Genomic DNA, 15029 nt, shown 5'->3' on the forward strand with positions numbered 1-15029 from the left:
CGAGGGAGATGTGGCTTTTTAGGCGAGGGCTGCAGCCTGCCAAGGCGAGCTCCGGCCCTGCCGCGTGCTGCCACGAGGGCTGCCCAGCCACGTCCAGGCATTTATGAGCTGCCGAAAGGCCACCTCCCCAGGGAGTGACAACCCCACAGCGTCCTACCAGCGAGGGATGCCTTCTCGCACAGTAAATCATCTGCTCAGCTACAGCATAAACAGGGAACAAAAAATGCTGAGACTGTCATCAGAGAGAGGAAAGGGTGATCGGGTCAGCACAGGACAACTACAGGCGTTAGTGAGATGCTGGGACTTAGCGTGACTTTAGAAACGTGGAGAGAACATGCATGCTTTGCTAGACCCCAAAGTGAGAAACTGAAGAGCTCCCTGGCCTTAATTTTATGAGTTTCAGGGAGAAAACTCAAAAGGCAGTAAGGACTGCCCTGACTGCACTCAGAACTGCATCCTTCATATCCAAAAGGGAGCCTCAATACCTAACAGAGCCGCTTGCTAGAACCCCACTTCTGAGAGTCACAGCAGCCACATCCTAACAAGAAACTAGGCTGAGCCTGCTGCTAACTCTCAGACAGCACTCAGGAACAACGGCTCCTTGAACAACTTCAGTGTATGAAATCTTTTAAAAAGAACATTTAATGCTTTGGAGGCCAAAACAAACCACACTTCACTTGTTTGCTTGCTCTAGTTTCCCCTGCCTGCCTGATTTTTGGGGAAATGCAACTCCAATAATCCACACTACCTACTCAAACTCCAGAAAAACCCCAAAAGGCTGCTCCAAGCACCAGGAAGATTGATTTCTACTCAAATCACATTCCAATTCCAAGCTATGGCTGGCCTGCAGCTCAGTACGATTACGTCCACAACACATGCGCAAGTATTAATGAACCACCACACCAAGGCCGTTTCTGCTACAAGTCAATTACTTGCTTTTAATTCAAAGAAAAGAATGGTAATTTAATAAATACTGCAGAAACATTAACCAAACATACAAAGTGACTTCAACAATTAAAAAAGTAATGAATGTCCTGTTTTATAACAGTTATAACTTATTTTTTTTCCACAATATTTAAATACAGAAAGCACTTACCAGCTATTTTGTAATACTGCCCTAAGCGCACTGTTTTATCAGTCAAAAGCTTATTATGGTGGTAAGAATGTCATTTTGTGTGGGAAATAATTGGAATGGATTTTTTTCTTCTTTTATCAGATGAAAAAAAGTGCCAGGAACACACAGAGTTGAGTTTTAATTATGGTAATCCTTTACCCTTTGCAGAAGTCAACGTGAACACAGCTTTAACACTTCAAAAATGAAGCACCATCCTTGGAAACAAAATGCTTGTTCTCAACAAGCTATAGCCACACTGGTTAGAGCTTACAGTATCTTCCTTTCGAGAGAAGCTATGAAGTTAAGTCGGTCAGTAAACAGTTGCAAACAATTTTAAAGGCCGATATATTTAACGTAACGATAGTAATCAGCAAGCAAAAAAAGAACTTAACCAGTTCACTGATGTAACGGTTAATGATTGCTGTCTGGATATGTATATATTAGTCCTAAAGACTAAACATAGTATCCAGTTTCCACTGGGGACCCCTTAAGGCATCACAGTTCTTCAGACTCCATTTCCTCACAGCACTCACCTCGAGCAAATGAAGTCTGCCGCGAGACACGGCTGCCCCAAGTAACTGTACGCGAGTGTCTAACAGAAGATAATCTGGCTCTGCTGGCTCATTTGCAGATTCTTGGGTTTTTACAAACACAGTTGCAGAGAACCATATCACGGAGTAGCACTTCTCCATAGCATTTACAGAGGGCTAGATCTTGGGAACCACCGGGCTCTTGACTCCTACTAGGAGCAGAGGAGTCCCAGGGCTTCCCCAGATGGGCAGTAAGGCTGAACGAACTATTATTATTTTTTAAACTAAGGATCATTTGTCATCATAGCTCTTAGCACCTTTCAGTTGATTTTACAGCTGAACCTACAGTGAAATACCCATACAGTACACCAGAACTTGAGATCATTTCCACTTCAAATTACAATCACAAAGAGGAATGGAAAGTCAGAGTCCTGTAACAGGCAGGCAGTTTGCCCCCACGCCCCGATGCGATCCATTTAATTCTGCTGCAGCCGGGCACCTAAAATACTGGGAAACCTCAAACAGTCGTCTTCATGACCAAAGTGATAAAATTTAGCTTGCGTTGCCATCTCAGGAAGGCAAAACTCCAAACTTCTCACGTACAGTGTTTTCCTCTAGGTGACGTATAGGCCTTGGTATACTCTCCATCTCGACGACGAGCTACTGAAAAATTAGATCATATCCTTTGGAAAACCAACTACAAGGTCACAGGGATAGTTCCTTAAAGAGGCCATATTAATAATGTCATCTTTAAAAAAACATTAAAGTATTATTTTAAAGAAATCAAAGTGGTAGCATCCAGGAGCAGAGCATCAATAAAAGAAACAAGCACTGTCAATGACATCTCTCTTCTTCTCAGTGTTTTTTTTCCCCATTCACCCTCTCAGCACATTCACATGTTCTTTTTTTTTTGGCATTTTCTTCCATGTATCATTTCCTGATGCCACCTCATTTAGAGCTATTTCTTCTCCCTGCTTGGTCTACACGCTCAGTTCCTAAGTACAGTCTCACACAACAGGTGAAGAGTCTCCTTTAAAGCACTGGCATAAGCACCCATTAAATACCACGTGGCTGTATACTTCATCGAGCCTCCACCTCTCCCGAACACTCTCTTCCTCCTGCTCATCGAAATCGAGGTCCTTCACATCACCGTGCAACTCTTTGCTTTGTCCTTTCGCAAGTCTGTAGCCACTGTAGAAAGTTCTGGCCTGCCAGGCATGTGTGAAATTCGCTTTGTTGCCCTCTGCGATTTGTTTCGTTTAACATTTTTATTTGTTTTATTCACACACGCCAAGGTGGCAACATGAAAAATGTCTCTGACACTGTTTTCTGACTGTAAGGCTGAGCATTCAATATACGTAGCTGCTCCAATCTGTTTGGCCATATTTGCACCCTAAGGGAAAAAAGAACATGCAATCAATACCAAGTTTCCAGCGAGCCAAAGCAAACCATACAATTACTTTTCAGCGCTGTTTTCCATACACAATGTTCTGTGAAAACCAAAGCTAAAGCTCAAGTATGACAGCCAGCAGCTAATTTTGCAAAATAAACAGAGCTTTGGTTCCAAGCTGCATTCACGCATTCTCTCACATACAGATAAATACCATTTGAAATGGAGACGATAAGCCCAGTGACCTGCAAATAACCGCAGCGACACAGGAAAGTACCGGTAGGACTTATTCAGGCTAGTCGACACGTCCCTGTCCTGGAGCACAGCACACAGGGGAAAACCCTTGTTAGGCTTCTGCTAGGGGACAAAGCTTACGGGGAGAAGAGCTGGACGTTTCTGGGCTCATAGCTAGGGAAGGGACAAAAATGAAAGGACTTCAGTGGCTAGACAAGCCCTTCTTTTGCAATGTTAAGTGTGTTAGAAGTCAAAGCCGAGATATTTGTTCTAGCAGCACAAGAAAAACAACAAGCAAAGCCAGCAGATGACAATACCCCAGGGTCCTACAGGAAGACAATACAATATCGTGTGAAAAAGCAGAACTGTTTTAATGGAATTTTACTTCGGAGGGACAATCTTCCTAGTCAGTTACTACATCCAAGCACATCCTTGATGATCCTCATGTATCCATGGGCCTGAGGTAGAGGCAGGCAGGACACGAGCCAGTCCAACCCCTCCTCTTTGCTCCCAGCTGTAACAGCCGGGCTGATGGCACCGATCCATCTGGACCCACATCATTATGCACTATTTGCCTTGCACTGATGCAGCTGCTTTCTTATCAGTTTAAGTGGGATTGGCTGATAAAAGACTTGGTTTGGACCAAACCCTCCCCACTGTTAAACACCTCAACTCCTACTCAGCTCAACCTATCTCAGTTCCTCAAAATTGTTTGCTCAGGTGTAGCTGACTGGAAATTATCTAGGATACTGGGGACAGGGTGTCAGCATCAGCTGAATTTATCCTCCAAACACTTCCTTATGCAGCTAAGAGAAACGAGGAAAGCCCTACTGAGCTCTGATCCCAACTTGACTTAGCAAGGCAGGGAATCTAAAAAGAAGTTGTGTATCTTCACCCCAGAGGGCTGGATCCTTCCCTGAAAATAGCACAGGAGAGCCCTGGATGGCTTCAGGCCACTGCTGTGCTTTGGCAACCACAAGACACACAACCACAGCTCAGGCTATGCTTTCCTAAAGTGCACACAAGATCGTGCGAGTTTGTTCAAGTAGGGGCTTCACTGAATCATGTACAATTTTCTCTTTGGCTAGTAAGTAAAAGTTTATGACTTTGCCCTTCCTAAGGAGTTGTGACATCAGGAGAGAAGGGAATCTTTGAATCTAGGTGGCAAACCCCTCTGTCAGTAGCTTTTCAATCACTAACTCTGAAAAAGGGTCAAACTTGACCATTTTATTGAAGAACCACAACAAAATTTAAAACATATGACCTTGGGTATGCAGTAAGTGGCAGTATATTTCCTTTCTAGAAAGGCACAAGAGCTGGCATTTAGTTTCACTTAAAACTGTTGAAATGGAGAGATGTTCACTGAGCCAAGCACAGAAAAAAAATACCATAACCAGCATAAGCCATCACAATAAAACAACCCGTGTTGTATTTTAATTAAGATACTCAGTTCACGGCAGCTCCTCATTTTCAATTTTAAACATGCTGTAGGAGGCTGCATTATTAGTAATCGCATATTAGGAGCTGTTGGTTTGGAAAACCTGAGGTTTTGGATAAGACATCAAGAACTGTTTCATAGTGCAGGATACACGGGCCAGGTAGAACTACCTATGCAGGTAACACTTGCACTCTTGCACCCTGCGGGGTGTATATCTGAAACCGCCACTGTGATTCAGCTGCAATGCACTATATACACAAGTAGTAAGGGGAAGTTTATCCTAGATCTTAGTTTCCCCCCTGTTCTCTGCCTCCTGTTCTCCCATGGCCTGGTTCCTTTCCCCTTTTTCACCTCAGTGTCTCTATCTCACGATGACTGGCTCCAACCTTCTCACTTCCCAAGAAGAGAACCACTGCCCAGGATTAAGATGCTTTCTGGATTTGCTGCCACCTTCACAGGGAGCTACAAGGTGATTTCAAGCAGTGGGACTTTAAAGGGGTCAGATTACATGAAATAATTGTCATGATGCTTCAGTCATATGTATGACATTCAACTCAAGCGTGAAGACAACGATTTTATCACCAGTAAATGAACAGGACAAGCCACACCTCGCAGTTACTGCTCTGGCCTCTGCAGGCACAGAAAAGCAGTAAGCTTATTTTTTAATTCACTTAAAAGGCTCCTCACAATCAGTAAGGCTACGCTCTATGATGCTTAAAACATGCTTTGTGGGACTGCATGATTTTCTGCTGCATCTACTGCATAGGTAGGCTTTTCCTTTAGTCCATGTATCTGCCTTCTGCACTTGTCAACAAGGAGGGAGAATTTGTTCATAAAGATGGCTACAGTGATAGAGAACTGTCTTATCCTCCACCCCAAAGGACAAAGAATGAGATGGCACATACCTGGTCATAGGACACGGGTGTCTGCCTGTGATTGGAAAGTTCTACTAGTGTGCTTACATCCGTGCGCAGATCCGACTTGCAACCAACCAGAAGCATTTTGGTGTTTGGACAAAACTCCTGGATTTCACCTTTCCACTGTAAAATATTAGGTTGTTGTTATATTTGCATAGTTGAACGCTTAAATTCAAAGAAGCAATGGATACAAGATGGAGTTTAATAAGTCATGACATTTTATGTGGAAATACTCTTACATAATAGTTGCATTTACCTTCAAGCTAATTTCTGAAGGCATTAGTTCCAGCATTATCTAGTCAAGGATAAAAACTTACAATCTCCTACACTCACTAAGTCCACTGACTTAGTAATCGAGATTGTTTGCCTGCATGAATAAAGGTTTGCAGACCTGTCACTCCTCACAGGCAGCAAGCACCTAGCCACAGCTGCGTACAGAGAGGAACCAAAGCAAGCTGGTGTTACCACATCCAGTGGTTCCTCAAGACTGAGCTAGAGGCCCGGCCTCTATGACCACAAAGTACGTGTTGCTATGTATTTGCTATATCCAAAAACTATACAAATCTGTCAAGGGTTCAGTGAGGAAGTCCTTCAAACAGAACATGTATCATATTATTTTGTTTTCTTGCCCATAACCCACACATGGTTAACTTTGTGAATACAAGAAAGCCAACAATTCTGCAGCCCAATCTGACCAGATCATACAATCCCTAAAATTTAAGAATATAATTTGGGTTTAAAAGCATATTAACAAAAATCTCTTCTCAATTAAGCAACAGTACAGTAACCAACAGTAACAGTGACAGAAAACAAAGACAGCTCTAGATGCTTGTTGGCATAGTAAGCAGAGAATAGTCTGAAGTACTTTCTGTACATTATTCGGAGCACCACATGCTGCTTTATGCCCCAGTGAAACAAGAATCCCTGGCCCCAGCTACAGAGCGAAAGGAACTTCACATCGTTACGCCTTAAAGACGACACCACAAAGTTTGAGTCATGCCCAGTGACGGCGGGGAGGGCCAGGACCACCTTGTGAACACAGAGCTCAACTCTTAAACAAAGAGGTTTAACTCAGGGGAAGTCAGGCTCTGATTCTTGGGTCACTGAGTTTCTGAAAAATTCTGAAGTTTGGTGCAGAATTACATTTCTATGCTATTGCTAGGTTTTCTGGTGTCTCCCAGAGGCATTTGTTACTGGCTCCTTCTAGCTTAAGACTGAGGAATTATGTAAAGCCGTGGCATAAGTCCAAATGCTCTACAGACACTTTTAACTGTCTCCGCAACACAGCAAAGTTTCTCAGTCCTGTTTTTTATATGAATGTGACATGAGAGACAGTTTCTTGCTGCACCCAATGCCACCCTCAACAATTAATTGGTGTCTAAGGGCTGAGGAATGAGAATTTACTTCAACCCTGGGGTTCCATTACATGGTGTGTTTATTTTTTTTCAGTTAACATTAAATCACTTCCAAATCAATGATTTCAAATCCTAGCAGTGCAGAGCACAGTCTGGTCTTCTTTCCATTAAAAGAAAAAAAAAAACACAAAACTGAAGCTTCTAACATAGGAAACAGCACCACTCTTCAGAGATTTAAAGACAAGCTACATATAAACAGTTCTCTCCTCAGATGTTTCTTAAACACTTGCCTTTTTTAACACACTGTCAAGAGTTTCTGGCCGACTAATGTCAAAGCAGATCAAGACGGCATCAGAGTCAGGATAAGAAAGCGGACGGACATTGTCATAGTAAGGAGAGCCTGCAGGAAAAGAAAACACATTATTATCAGTACATATTCTTCGCTTTCTACAATCAAACATATCCAGAAAGTTTTGAAAGGTTTTCAGCAAAGCTCTTAAATATCACCTAGCTACCAGCTTTTCCTCAAAACCACTCCGTACTCCCAAAAGACAAGATTCTCAGTTCCCCCGTCCTTTTGCTTCTCACCTACAAAAGCAACAGCTTTCCCAAGCAGTTAAGAGGGACGGCACCCCAGTGATTCATCTCCCACTGAAAGCTTGTGATGCCCCCAGTAACCAAAAAAAGCAAATAGCATCAGCCCAAGTTTAAGTTCCAGCAATAATCTGCAGGAATTTGACTTTGAGGGGGGAAAAAGCGTTAAAGCGTGTCTTCAAAGGAGATTTTCCATAGTTGCATTTTCATGTAAAAAAAAAATCAGTAATTTTGAAATCAGCTTTGAATTTTTAATTTAGAACAAAGTTCCAAGTGCAAAAAGCATCTTCAGTTGTCATGGATATTGGTAATTTTTAGAAAAAAACCTCTTGCTTAGGTTTAAAGCAGTTGTTCCAGTACTTGACCAGGAAAGAATTCCAACCCTGCAGACAGACACGAGTAAGTTATCTGTCACAAAGAGGCACTGATTTGTAAGCCAATACACGCCTGTAGTAAACTTTTATGTATAGCCCCTAAAACAAATTTTGATCAATGAGATCAAAAGCTAATCTGGTAATCTGAAGGAACATAAATAGGTCCAATGTTGCATGTTACAACTGTTTTACTTCGAGAGCTATTAAGGGATATGACGAGTTTAAGACTTTTCATGATGTGCAGAGTTACAACTTCATCTGCAGTCAGAAATCTCTTTTTTAGCATCTGTTGAACCTGGAAGAACATTTGGGGGAAATCTCCCCTTTTCCTAGAAAGTTCCATTCACTCGGCCACCACTTGGTTTGGCCTTTAACTCTGCTGAAGCTTCATTTACTGAGCAGAATGCATTTCTGATTCAGAAGGGTACTTAAACAGTTAAGTTGTCCAACAGGATCAGGGCTTGGGCTTTGAAATGCATGCCTGTAACTTAAAATGCACTAAGGCACATATTCTTATTCAGGTATTTGTCTTTCACAAACCTAAAGTCCAGCATCGAACATACGCAACAAGAATGCAGCTTTCAAGAGTTAGCAGGCATGACTTTTGGGGTTATCAGCCAATTATATCTCCAATTTTCAAACTACCTAGAACTAATTGTAAGGTCTCAGAGGCTGAACAGAGACTATTAACTGGATTAGAGAAATTCCTCGAGTTTTTAACTGACAGACAGCCCATGCTGTTGCACAGAGCAGAGCGGGGAATGGTGTGAACGTATCACAGATGACTTCAGTTGGACAGCTTATACTAGAAGGAAGGAGTCAAGAATCCCAGGAATGTTGTTTTTGAAATGAAGAGTAACACATGGGGAATGAAGCATTACCAAACTAGGTAGCAGAAGGTAATTTGTTGAACAAGACTTATTTTATTCAAATGCTCATCTTCATAAATGATGTCAATCTAACGAAGAGGCAGCTGTCAAAAACCACTCTTTAAAAAACCAGCTAGCTGTCTTCGGCAGTAAACGACACGTCAGGAGGAAATCTAAGCTGAGCTGACCAGAAAAGCGCTCGCTCTGAGCTAAACCCAGCTTGCAGGACTATCGGTACGGCCTTCCCAGCTGCCTGCAGCACCGCTACCCAGCTCAGCACCACCTGAGTGCCCCCGGGCCGAGCTGCTAGCCCTGGGCAACCAGCCGGCACCCTCGCTAGCCACCCCTGTGGCCCGGCACCTTCAAACAGGCCGCGGCGGCAGCGCCTCACAGCCAGCGGCCTCCATGCCTCCCTGCCCAGCACGGGCAAGTCGGGGCAGGGCGAGCTGCCGCCTTTGGGATCCTCAGCGCTCGGCCACAGGGCTGCCGGCTGGAAAGGAGGCTCAGAAAGCCTCACCCAGAAACTAATTCCGTAGACACATACCTAACTTCTCACTCAGCAGCCTCCAAGGACACAACGCACCATATATGTCCATCAGCGTGTATTTATGTATACACACCGTCACCACCTTCAGACCAGAGATTCCTCTTACTGTGTCAGCTGTAGCTGTGTTTGTTTTGAGGGTTTTTCTTTTCAGGTTTTCCTTCTGAACCTCTCGTATTAAAGATGCCGAACTAGAATACACGTACTTTTATAGGCAGTCCTTCCGTCCAGATGCAAGCGAGGAGTATTTGACACATTTTTCTCCTCAGGGCGGTGTGCGGCAGAACAAACTGGAATCGTTTAAAGTCCTCGCGCGGCAGCACCGACAAAAGAAACTTCCTGGTCTCGTTCGACAGCAATAACCGAACGTTTATTATTTCGCAAATAAAGAGCAGCCCCGGTCCTTACCGTGGCGAGGCTATTCAATCTGGCATTTCATCATTTCACCCAGAAACCCTCAGAACCGAGGAATCTCAGGAATGAGGCTCAAGTCTGAACAGACAACTTGAACACAGCCCAGCAAGGCTGTTCAGTCTTTTTCAAGTTAGTCTGCAGATTTGAAACCATGCCAACCCTGGAAAACAGAAGGAGAATGCAAGGCTACAGCTATGGTATTCGTGAAAAAAATAAGCCTGCTTGTGTTTGCGATTCTGCTCTTACAAAGTAAAACATTTTTGTCAGGGACAACATGAATGATTTATCAGTTTTATCAAGGGATCGCTGATAATGCTGTAGTTCATCTTGTTTTGTGGTGAAAGTATATTCCAGTTGCAATCCCCGATTTTATCTGTTTGGCAGCTTAAATAATCTAAGCCAAAGTAATTTACACAGTAAGAATGCTCTACTTTTCAACTCCTATGCTTCATGCAAAGTACAGCACAAGTTCAGCTGTTAAAGCGAATTAAACCCCTCCCAAGCAGCGTGCTTGGCTTCAGTCTCCAGAAGATGCCAAAGCTTAGGCTTAAGCATTGCTACGTTAATAAATGCCAAAATTATTCACATCATTGAAAGTTAAAGCATGCTATTTTTTTTTCCTTTCGGATGACTTAGCGCTGCCCTAAGCTGCTAGACCCCGGAGAGCTGAATGCCTGTCACTGTGGATGAGGAGGCTGAGCCCCACGTCCTGCCAGCAGCACGGAGCTGGGCAGCACCGGGCTACTTGCACATCGCCACCGGGCGCTCCCCTCCGCTGCCCTTCGGACTCCGGTCACCTGGAAGAACGACAGACAAACAGCAGCCTTCTCACTCCCAGTTCCTCAGGCTTGCTGATTATCAGCTAGATAAAAAGCTCAGCAAACACTGCAGCGGCAGCTCCAAGCAGCTGGCTCCCTGCTACGGCCTTCTTCCTTCCCAGCACACCTCGGCCATTTCGGGGAAAGCACACAAATATCACTCATAGCACTGTGCGTTTACATTTCTGTACCTCAAACAGAAAGCAGGACTTTTGGTCCAGTTACCAATTCTATTTTTTCCCCTATACAGGGAAAAAAAAAAACAAAACTATCAGGACTAGTTACTGCTACACAGTCACGAAAGAAAATCACATGGCTCAACACAGCCAACTTGTAAGTGAACTGGAAGGCAGAGGCAGAAATTTGACATTTCCTTTATACCACTTACTGCCAGAGAACTCAGGAAAATAGGAACTTGACTCCTGTATGTTTCAGACACCTTCTGAAAGATACCTCAGCAAAAAAAAACTTTATAATTTAATATTAATTTTTTATGTAGATGCTGAATACATTGTGCACATTCAAATCACAGTAAAGCTAATTCGATTTAAAGCTCTAAGGCCCTTCTGGATTTAATTATATGCTAGTCCCCAGCAGCGCACAAGTATTTCTGGCCTTGCTGAGAACTACCGGAGTGTCCAGTACAGTTTTCCCTCTTCAGCCAATACAAAAGAAACTCAGGAGTTGTTGGAGAGGCAGATATGTATACCTAATGAACAGCACGTGATTTCTGTACAAGAAAAATGCCTATCAAAGTAGTCACTTTTAATGGAAGAAGGCAAAACCTCAGTAAATGAACCACGTGCGTGTTGAACAAAGCTGTCTCAATACACAAGCATTCTTCATGGTGTCCACAAGATTACACCATGAAGCTTTAGCCTGAAGAAACTTCTCTCAAATACTGTACCTAGCAAAACGTGCATACAGCTGCCAAAGAGTGCAAGACTGCCATACTGTATTACCACAGAACAGAATAATTTATGATGTAGTTATATTGCAACCAGACATTCCTGCTTTGAAAAAAAAAAAAAGGGGTTGGTAGTCCAAAAACCGATTGAAATTCAAGTTGGCAAGTGTTTTCCTTAATGCTGCGGCTAATTTAAATCCTTATAATGACTTGCAGAACTAGACAGTACCAGAAAATATTTGAATAATGAACCTTCCCATTCCACTCTTACTTGTGAGCATGTTTTGTCCCAAATTTCTATGGACATGCCCAAGATACTACAAACTTCCCAATACATATACAGCTGGTTTTGAAGGTTCAACTATGCGATGCTCTACACTTTGCACTCAAAGATTCCTCTAGCAATAAGCATGTTATTTTATAAGGGACTATTTCATAGGTAAAGCCAAACCATGACAGCTGGGCCTGTTTTCACTCTAACATAAGGCTTTTAACCAATGCCTACAGTTTGGGTTTTCTTTTCATTTTCTCAATGAGCAAAAAAAACCACTCAGAGTGGCTGTACCTTCCTTTCAACGCATTCAGTGGGAAAACCAGCATTTAAGTTAAGGTATGGACTAATTTGAGAGGTAGCCTGAGGCATGCTCCCAGCTAGGACGCAGCTGGAGAGTAAAGAACGGATATTAAATACCGATAAAGTCATCTTGAAATACATACAGTATATTGCAATCAAGCCCTGCTAAAGAGCATCCGTTTTTCACCCTCCCCCCTCAAGAAATGCAGAAAAGCCCCATGACTTGGGCCGTTACCTCCCCCAGCCCATGCTGCGATGGACATTACCCTCCATTAGCATTTGGCAGCTACAAATCATATTTTGAAGTTAACTAGATCTTGTCCTGCTTTAAAGTCATTAAGACATTTATTGTAATTCAGCAGAGGACTAGGACAAAGACTTGTAAAGAACTAAATTACCAGGAATTTAAGATAATGCTAAAACGTTATCTTATCTCCCGATGTCTCTTATCTGGTGATGTGATTTTGCATCGGGTAAATGGGCTCTGGGCAGTTTTTCTTCTGGCAGTCGGCAGGAAGAGCTGTTTGCAGAGAGCCTTCAGCTGCAGAATCCCACAACCAGAGGATGTGCTGTTGGGTCTACTGTTAGACCGAGCACCCCATCTTTCCAACGCTTCCTCTCTAGGTTCAGATTGCAGACAAATTAGCCACTTGTCCTGAAGCTCCCGACTCTGCCAGACCGCCTGTTAGTTCCAGGACGGGCCTGGAAGCCTGGCGTGCACAAGCAAAGGCTGGCAGGTGTTTGTTCCGGTGCTGCCATCTTTTGAAGTGCTACAGGATATTTCATTACAAGGGTGTCGTCAGCCTTTGACATACAGATTCCAGGCCTTCACATGTCAAACAACCCGCGCGCTGCATTTTAATAGCTAAAGATAAAATTTTCCAGAATACCTTTGCTAGCTATTAATTTTTAATAAGGCCTTACTCCACAGAGTTTCTTACAGCCAGCTTAGTAATCAGGATGAAAGCTCAAACCAGACACACTCAAGAAGCCTCCAAGTCTTATTTGGCATGAGATGAAAAAAAAAATCAGTTTAGAACTATGCTGATACCGAATGTGGGCACAGAGACTGCCTTTTCCCAGTAACTGTGTTGCAAGACTTTGGAATCATTTCCTGAACAGCAAGAGGAAAACCAACTCAAAGCCCAAATTCCTTTTTGGAAAGGGATTAAAATCTTAGTTTCTGGTAAGAGAAGCGATTTCATATTTAGACAGATCTGATGGGTCCAAATACAGCACATACAAAGCCTGCCTAACGAAGACAGGGCTTGCATACTCTGTCAAGTATTTCCAGCTCTTTCTTTTCAATCCCTTCTGCGGAGTTAATGTTGATCCGCATCTGTGTTAATGGTTTACCAAGTCATTCACCCCCACCGTTTCTCCCAGCGCGCTGACTTATCCAGAGGAGACTTGCCGGCTGCCCCCGCTCCCCTCCAGCACCGGCAAGCTCGGGGCTGCACCCGAACCAGGCTGAGCCTGTGGCCGTGGGGATGACCTACAGCAGGATCCAGAGGGGTTTCTGGCCTAATGTACGATTTGAAACAGACACAAGAACCTCAGCCTCCGAGGCATCTGAGCCGGCGATTTTGAAATGGCCACTGAAGGCACGCCTGGAAGAGCCGCGGCATGCATCTGCTGATGCTGGCGTGCGAAAAAGGATGGTTCCTAAAAAAGGATGGTTCCCCCTGCATCTTCGGAGGGGAATGATGCCCAACTTCCTAGTCTTTCTTGACTTTAAAACCTCCCTAAAACATGAAAAAATTACCGTATTTTGTAAAAAGGAGACCCCAAGGAGCCTGCAAGGGACTCAAATATCCCCTGACTCAATTTACCACTAACATCCACCAACACCTCTTCCCTCTCCTGCGAGGTAACGCAGGGTTTTGTGGCAGTGGAGGTGCAGAGGGCAGCTCTGCATCTCTTCGGGGAGCTCTCCCCGCTCCAGCTAGGGAAGACACACACCGCTGACCCACCTGCCCTCTCCGCAAGCCCTCCAAGCCCCTACCGGCGGAGCTTTGCCCTCCTTCTCCCCCCCCCCCCCAAACTCAGGCACGTCCCCCAGCACCCCGGCGGCCCCCAGCCCCGGCCAGACACGGCCGCCACCCGCCCCGGGGCGGCCCCCAGCAGCGGGGGTCCCGGGGGTCCCGCAGCCCACCCCCCGCCCTGCCGTCCCCGCGGCGCTCACCGGAGGTGTCCCAGAGGCTGAGCTCGATGCGCTGCGTGTCGATCTCGAAGCTGGCCGTGTAGTTCTCGAAGACGGTGGGCACGTAGCTCTGCGAGGGGCAGACAGCGCAACGCGGTCAGCCCGAAGCCCGACCCCCGGGACCCCCCAAAACCCCCGGCACCCCGTCCCCCCGAACCCCATCCCCCCGTACCTCGGGGAAGCAGTCCTTGGCGAAGACGTGGAGCAGCGCGGTCTTGCCGCACTGGCTGTCCCCCACCACCACGATCTTGCACTTCACGTTCTGGTTGGGATCCATCACCGCCTTGCTCGATAACTTCTGGCTCGCTCTTCTTTCCTTCATTGATCTCCGCTTAGTCCCCTCGGCCGGCCACGACGAAAAAGGAAAACCACACCCGGCTGCCCCTCCTCGCCCCCCGCCCACCCCCAAAAATAATAATTAAAAAAAAAAAAAAAATAAAAGTAGCCCGAGGAAGCCCAGGTGGAGTTGGCAGAGCCAGGGGCGCCCCGCCGCCCGCCCGCCGGTCCCGCGCAGACTGCTTTGTCCCACCGCCGCCCACCCCTATTTATAGGTTCGCCGCCGCCAAGCCCCGCCCACCGCCGGCGAGGCTCCGCCCCCCGGCCGCGCGCGCTGCCGGGGCGGGGCGGGGCGCCCCCTAGGAGAGAGGGAGGGGCCGTGAGGGGAGGGGGAGGGCGGGGGGGGGGGGTCTGGAGGACTGGGGGGGGCTTGAGGAGGGGCTGAGGAAGGGATGAGGAAGGGATGAGGAAGGGCTGA

At 45.4% G+C, this 15029-nt stretch overlaps 1 protein-coding gene across 1 annotated transcript; it reads right to left on the bottom strand.

Annotated features, from left to right (window-relative positions):
- Nucleotides 1–911: 911 nt before the first annotated feature.
- On the bottom strand, nt 912–14793 carry RND3 (Rho family GTPase 3). The gene is made up of 5 exons (XM_080599186.1): nt 14448–14793; nt 14258–14345; nt 7269–7378; nt 5612–5746; nt 912–3037 (listed from the first exon to the last, which is right to left on the bottom strand). The coding sequence occupies exons 1-5, from the start codon at nt 14595–14597 to the stop codon at nt 2786–2788; spliced, it is 735 nt and encodes a 244-aa protein (XP_080455312.1). The 5' UTR covers nt 14598–14793; the 3' UTR covers nt 912–2785.
- Nucleotides 14794–15029: the final 236 nt, after the last annotated feature.

The sequence above is a fragment of the Anser brachyrhynchus genome (genome assembly GCF_964034855.1).
Source record: "Anser brachyrhynchus genome assembly, chromosome: 7".
Lineage (NCBI taxonomy): Eukaryota > Metazoa > Chordata > Aves > Anseriformes > Anatidae > Anser > Anser brachyrhynchus.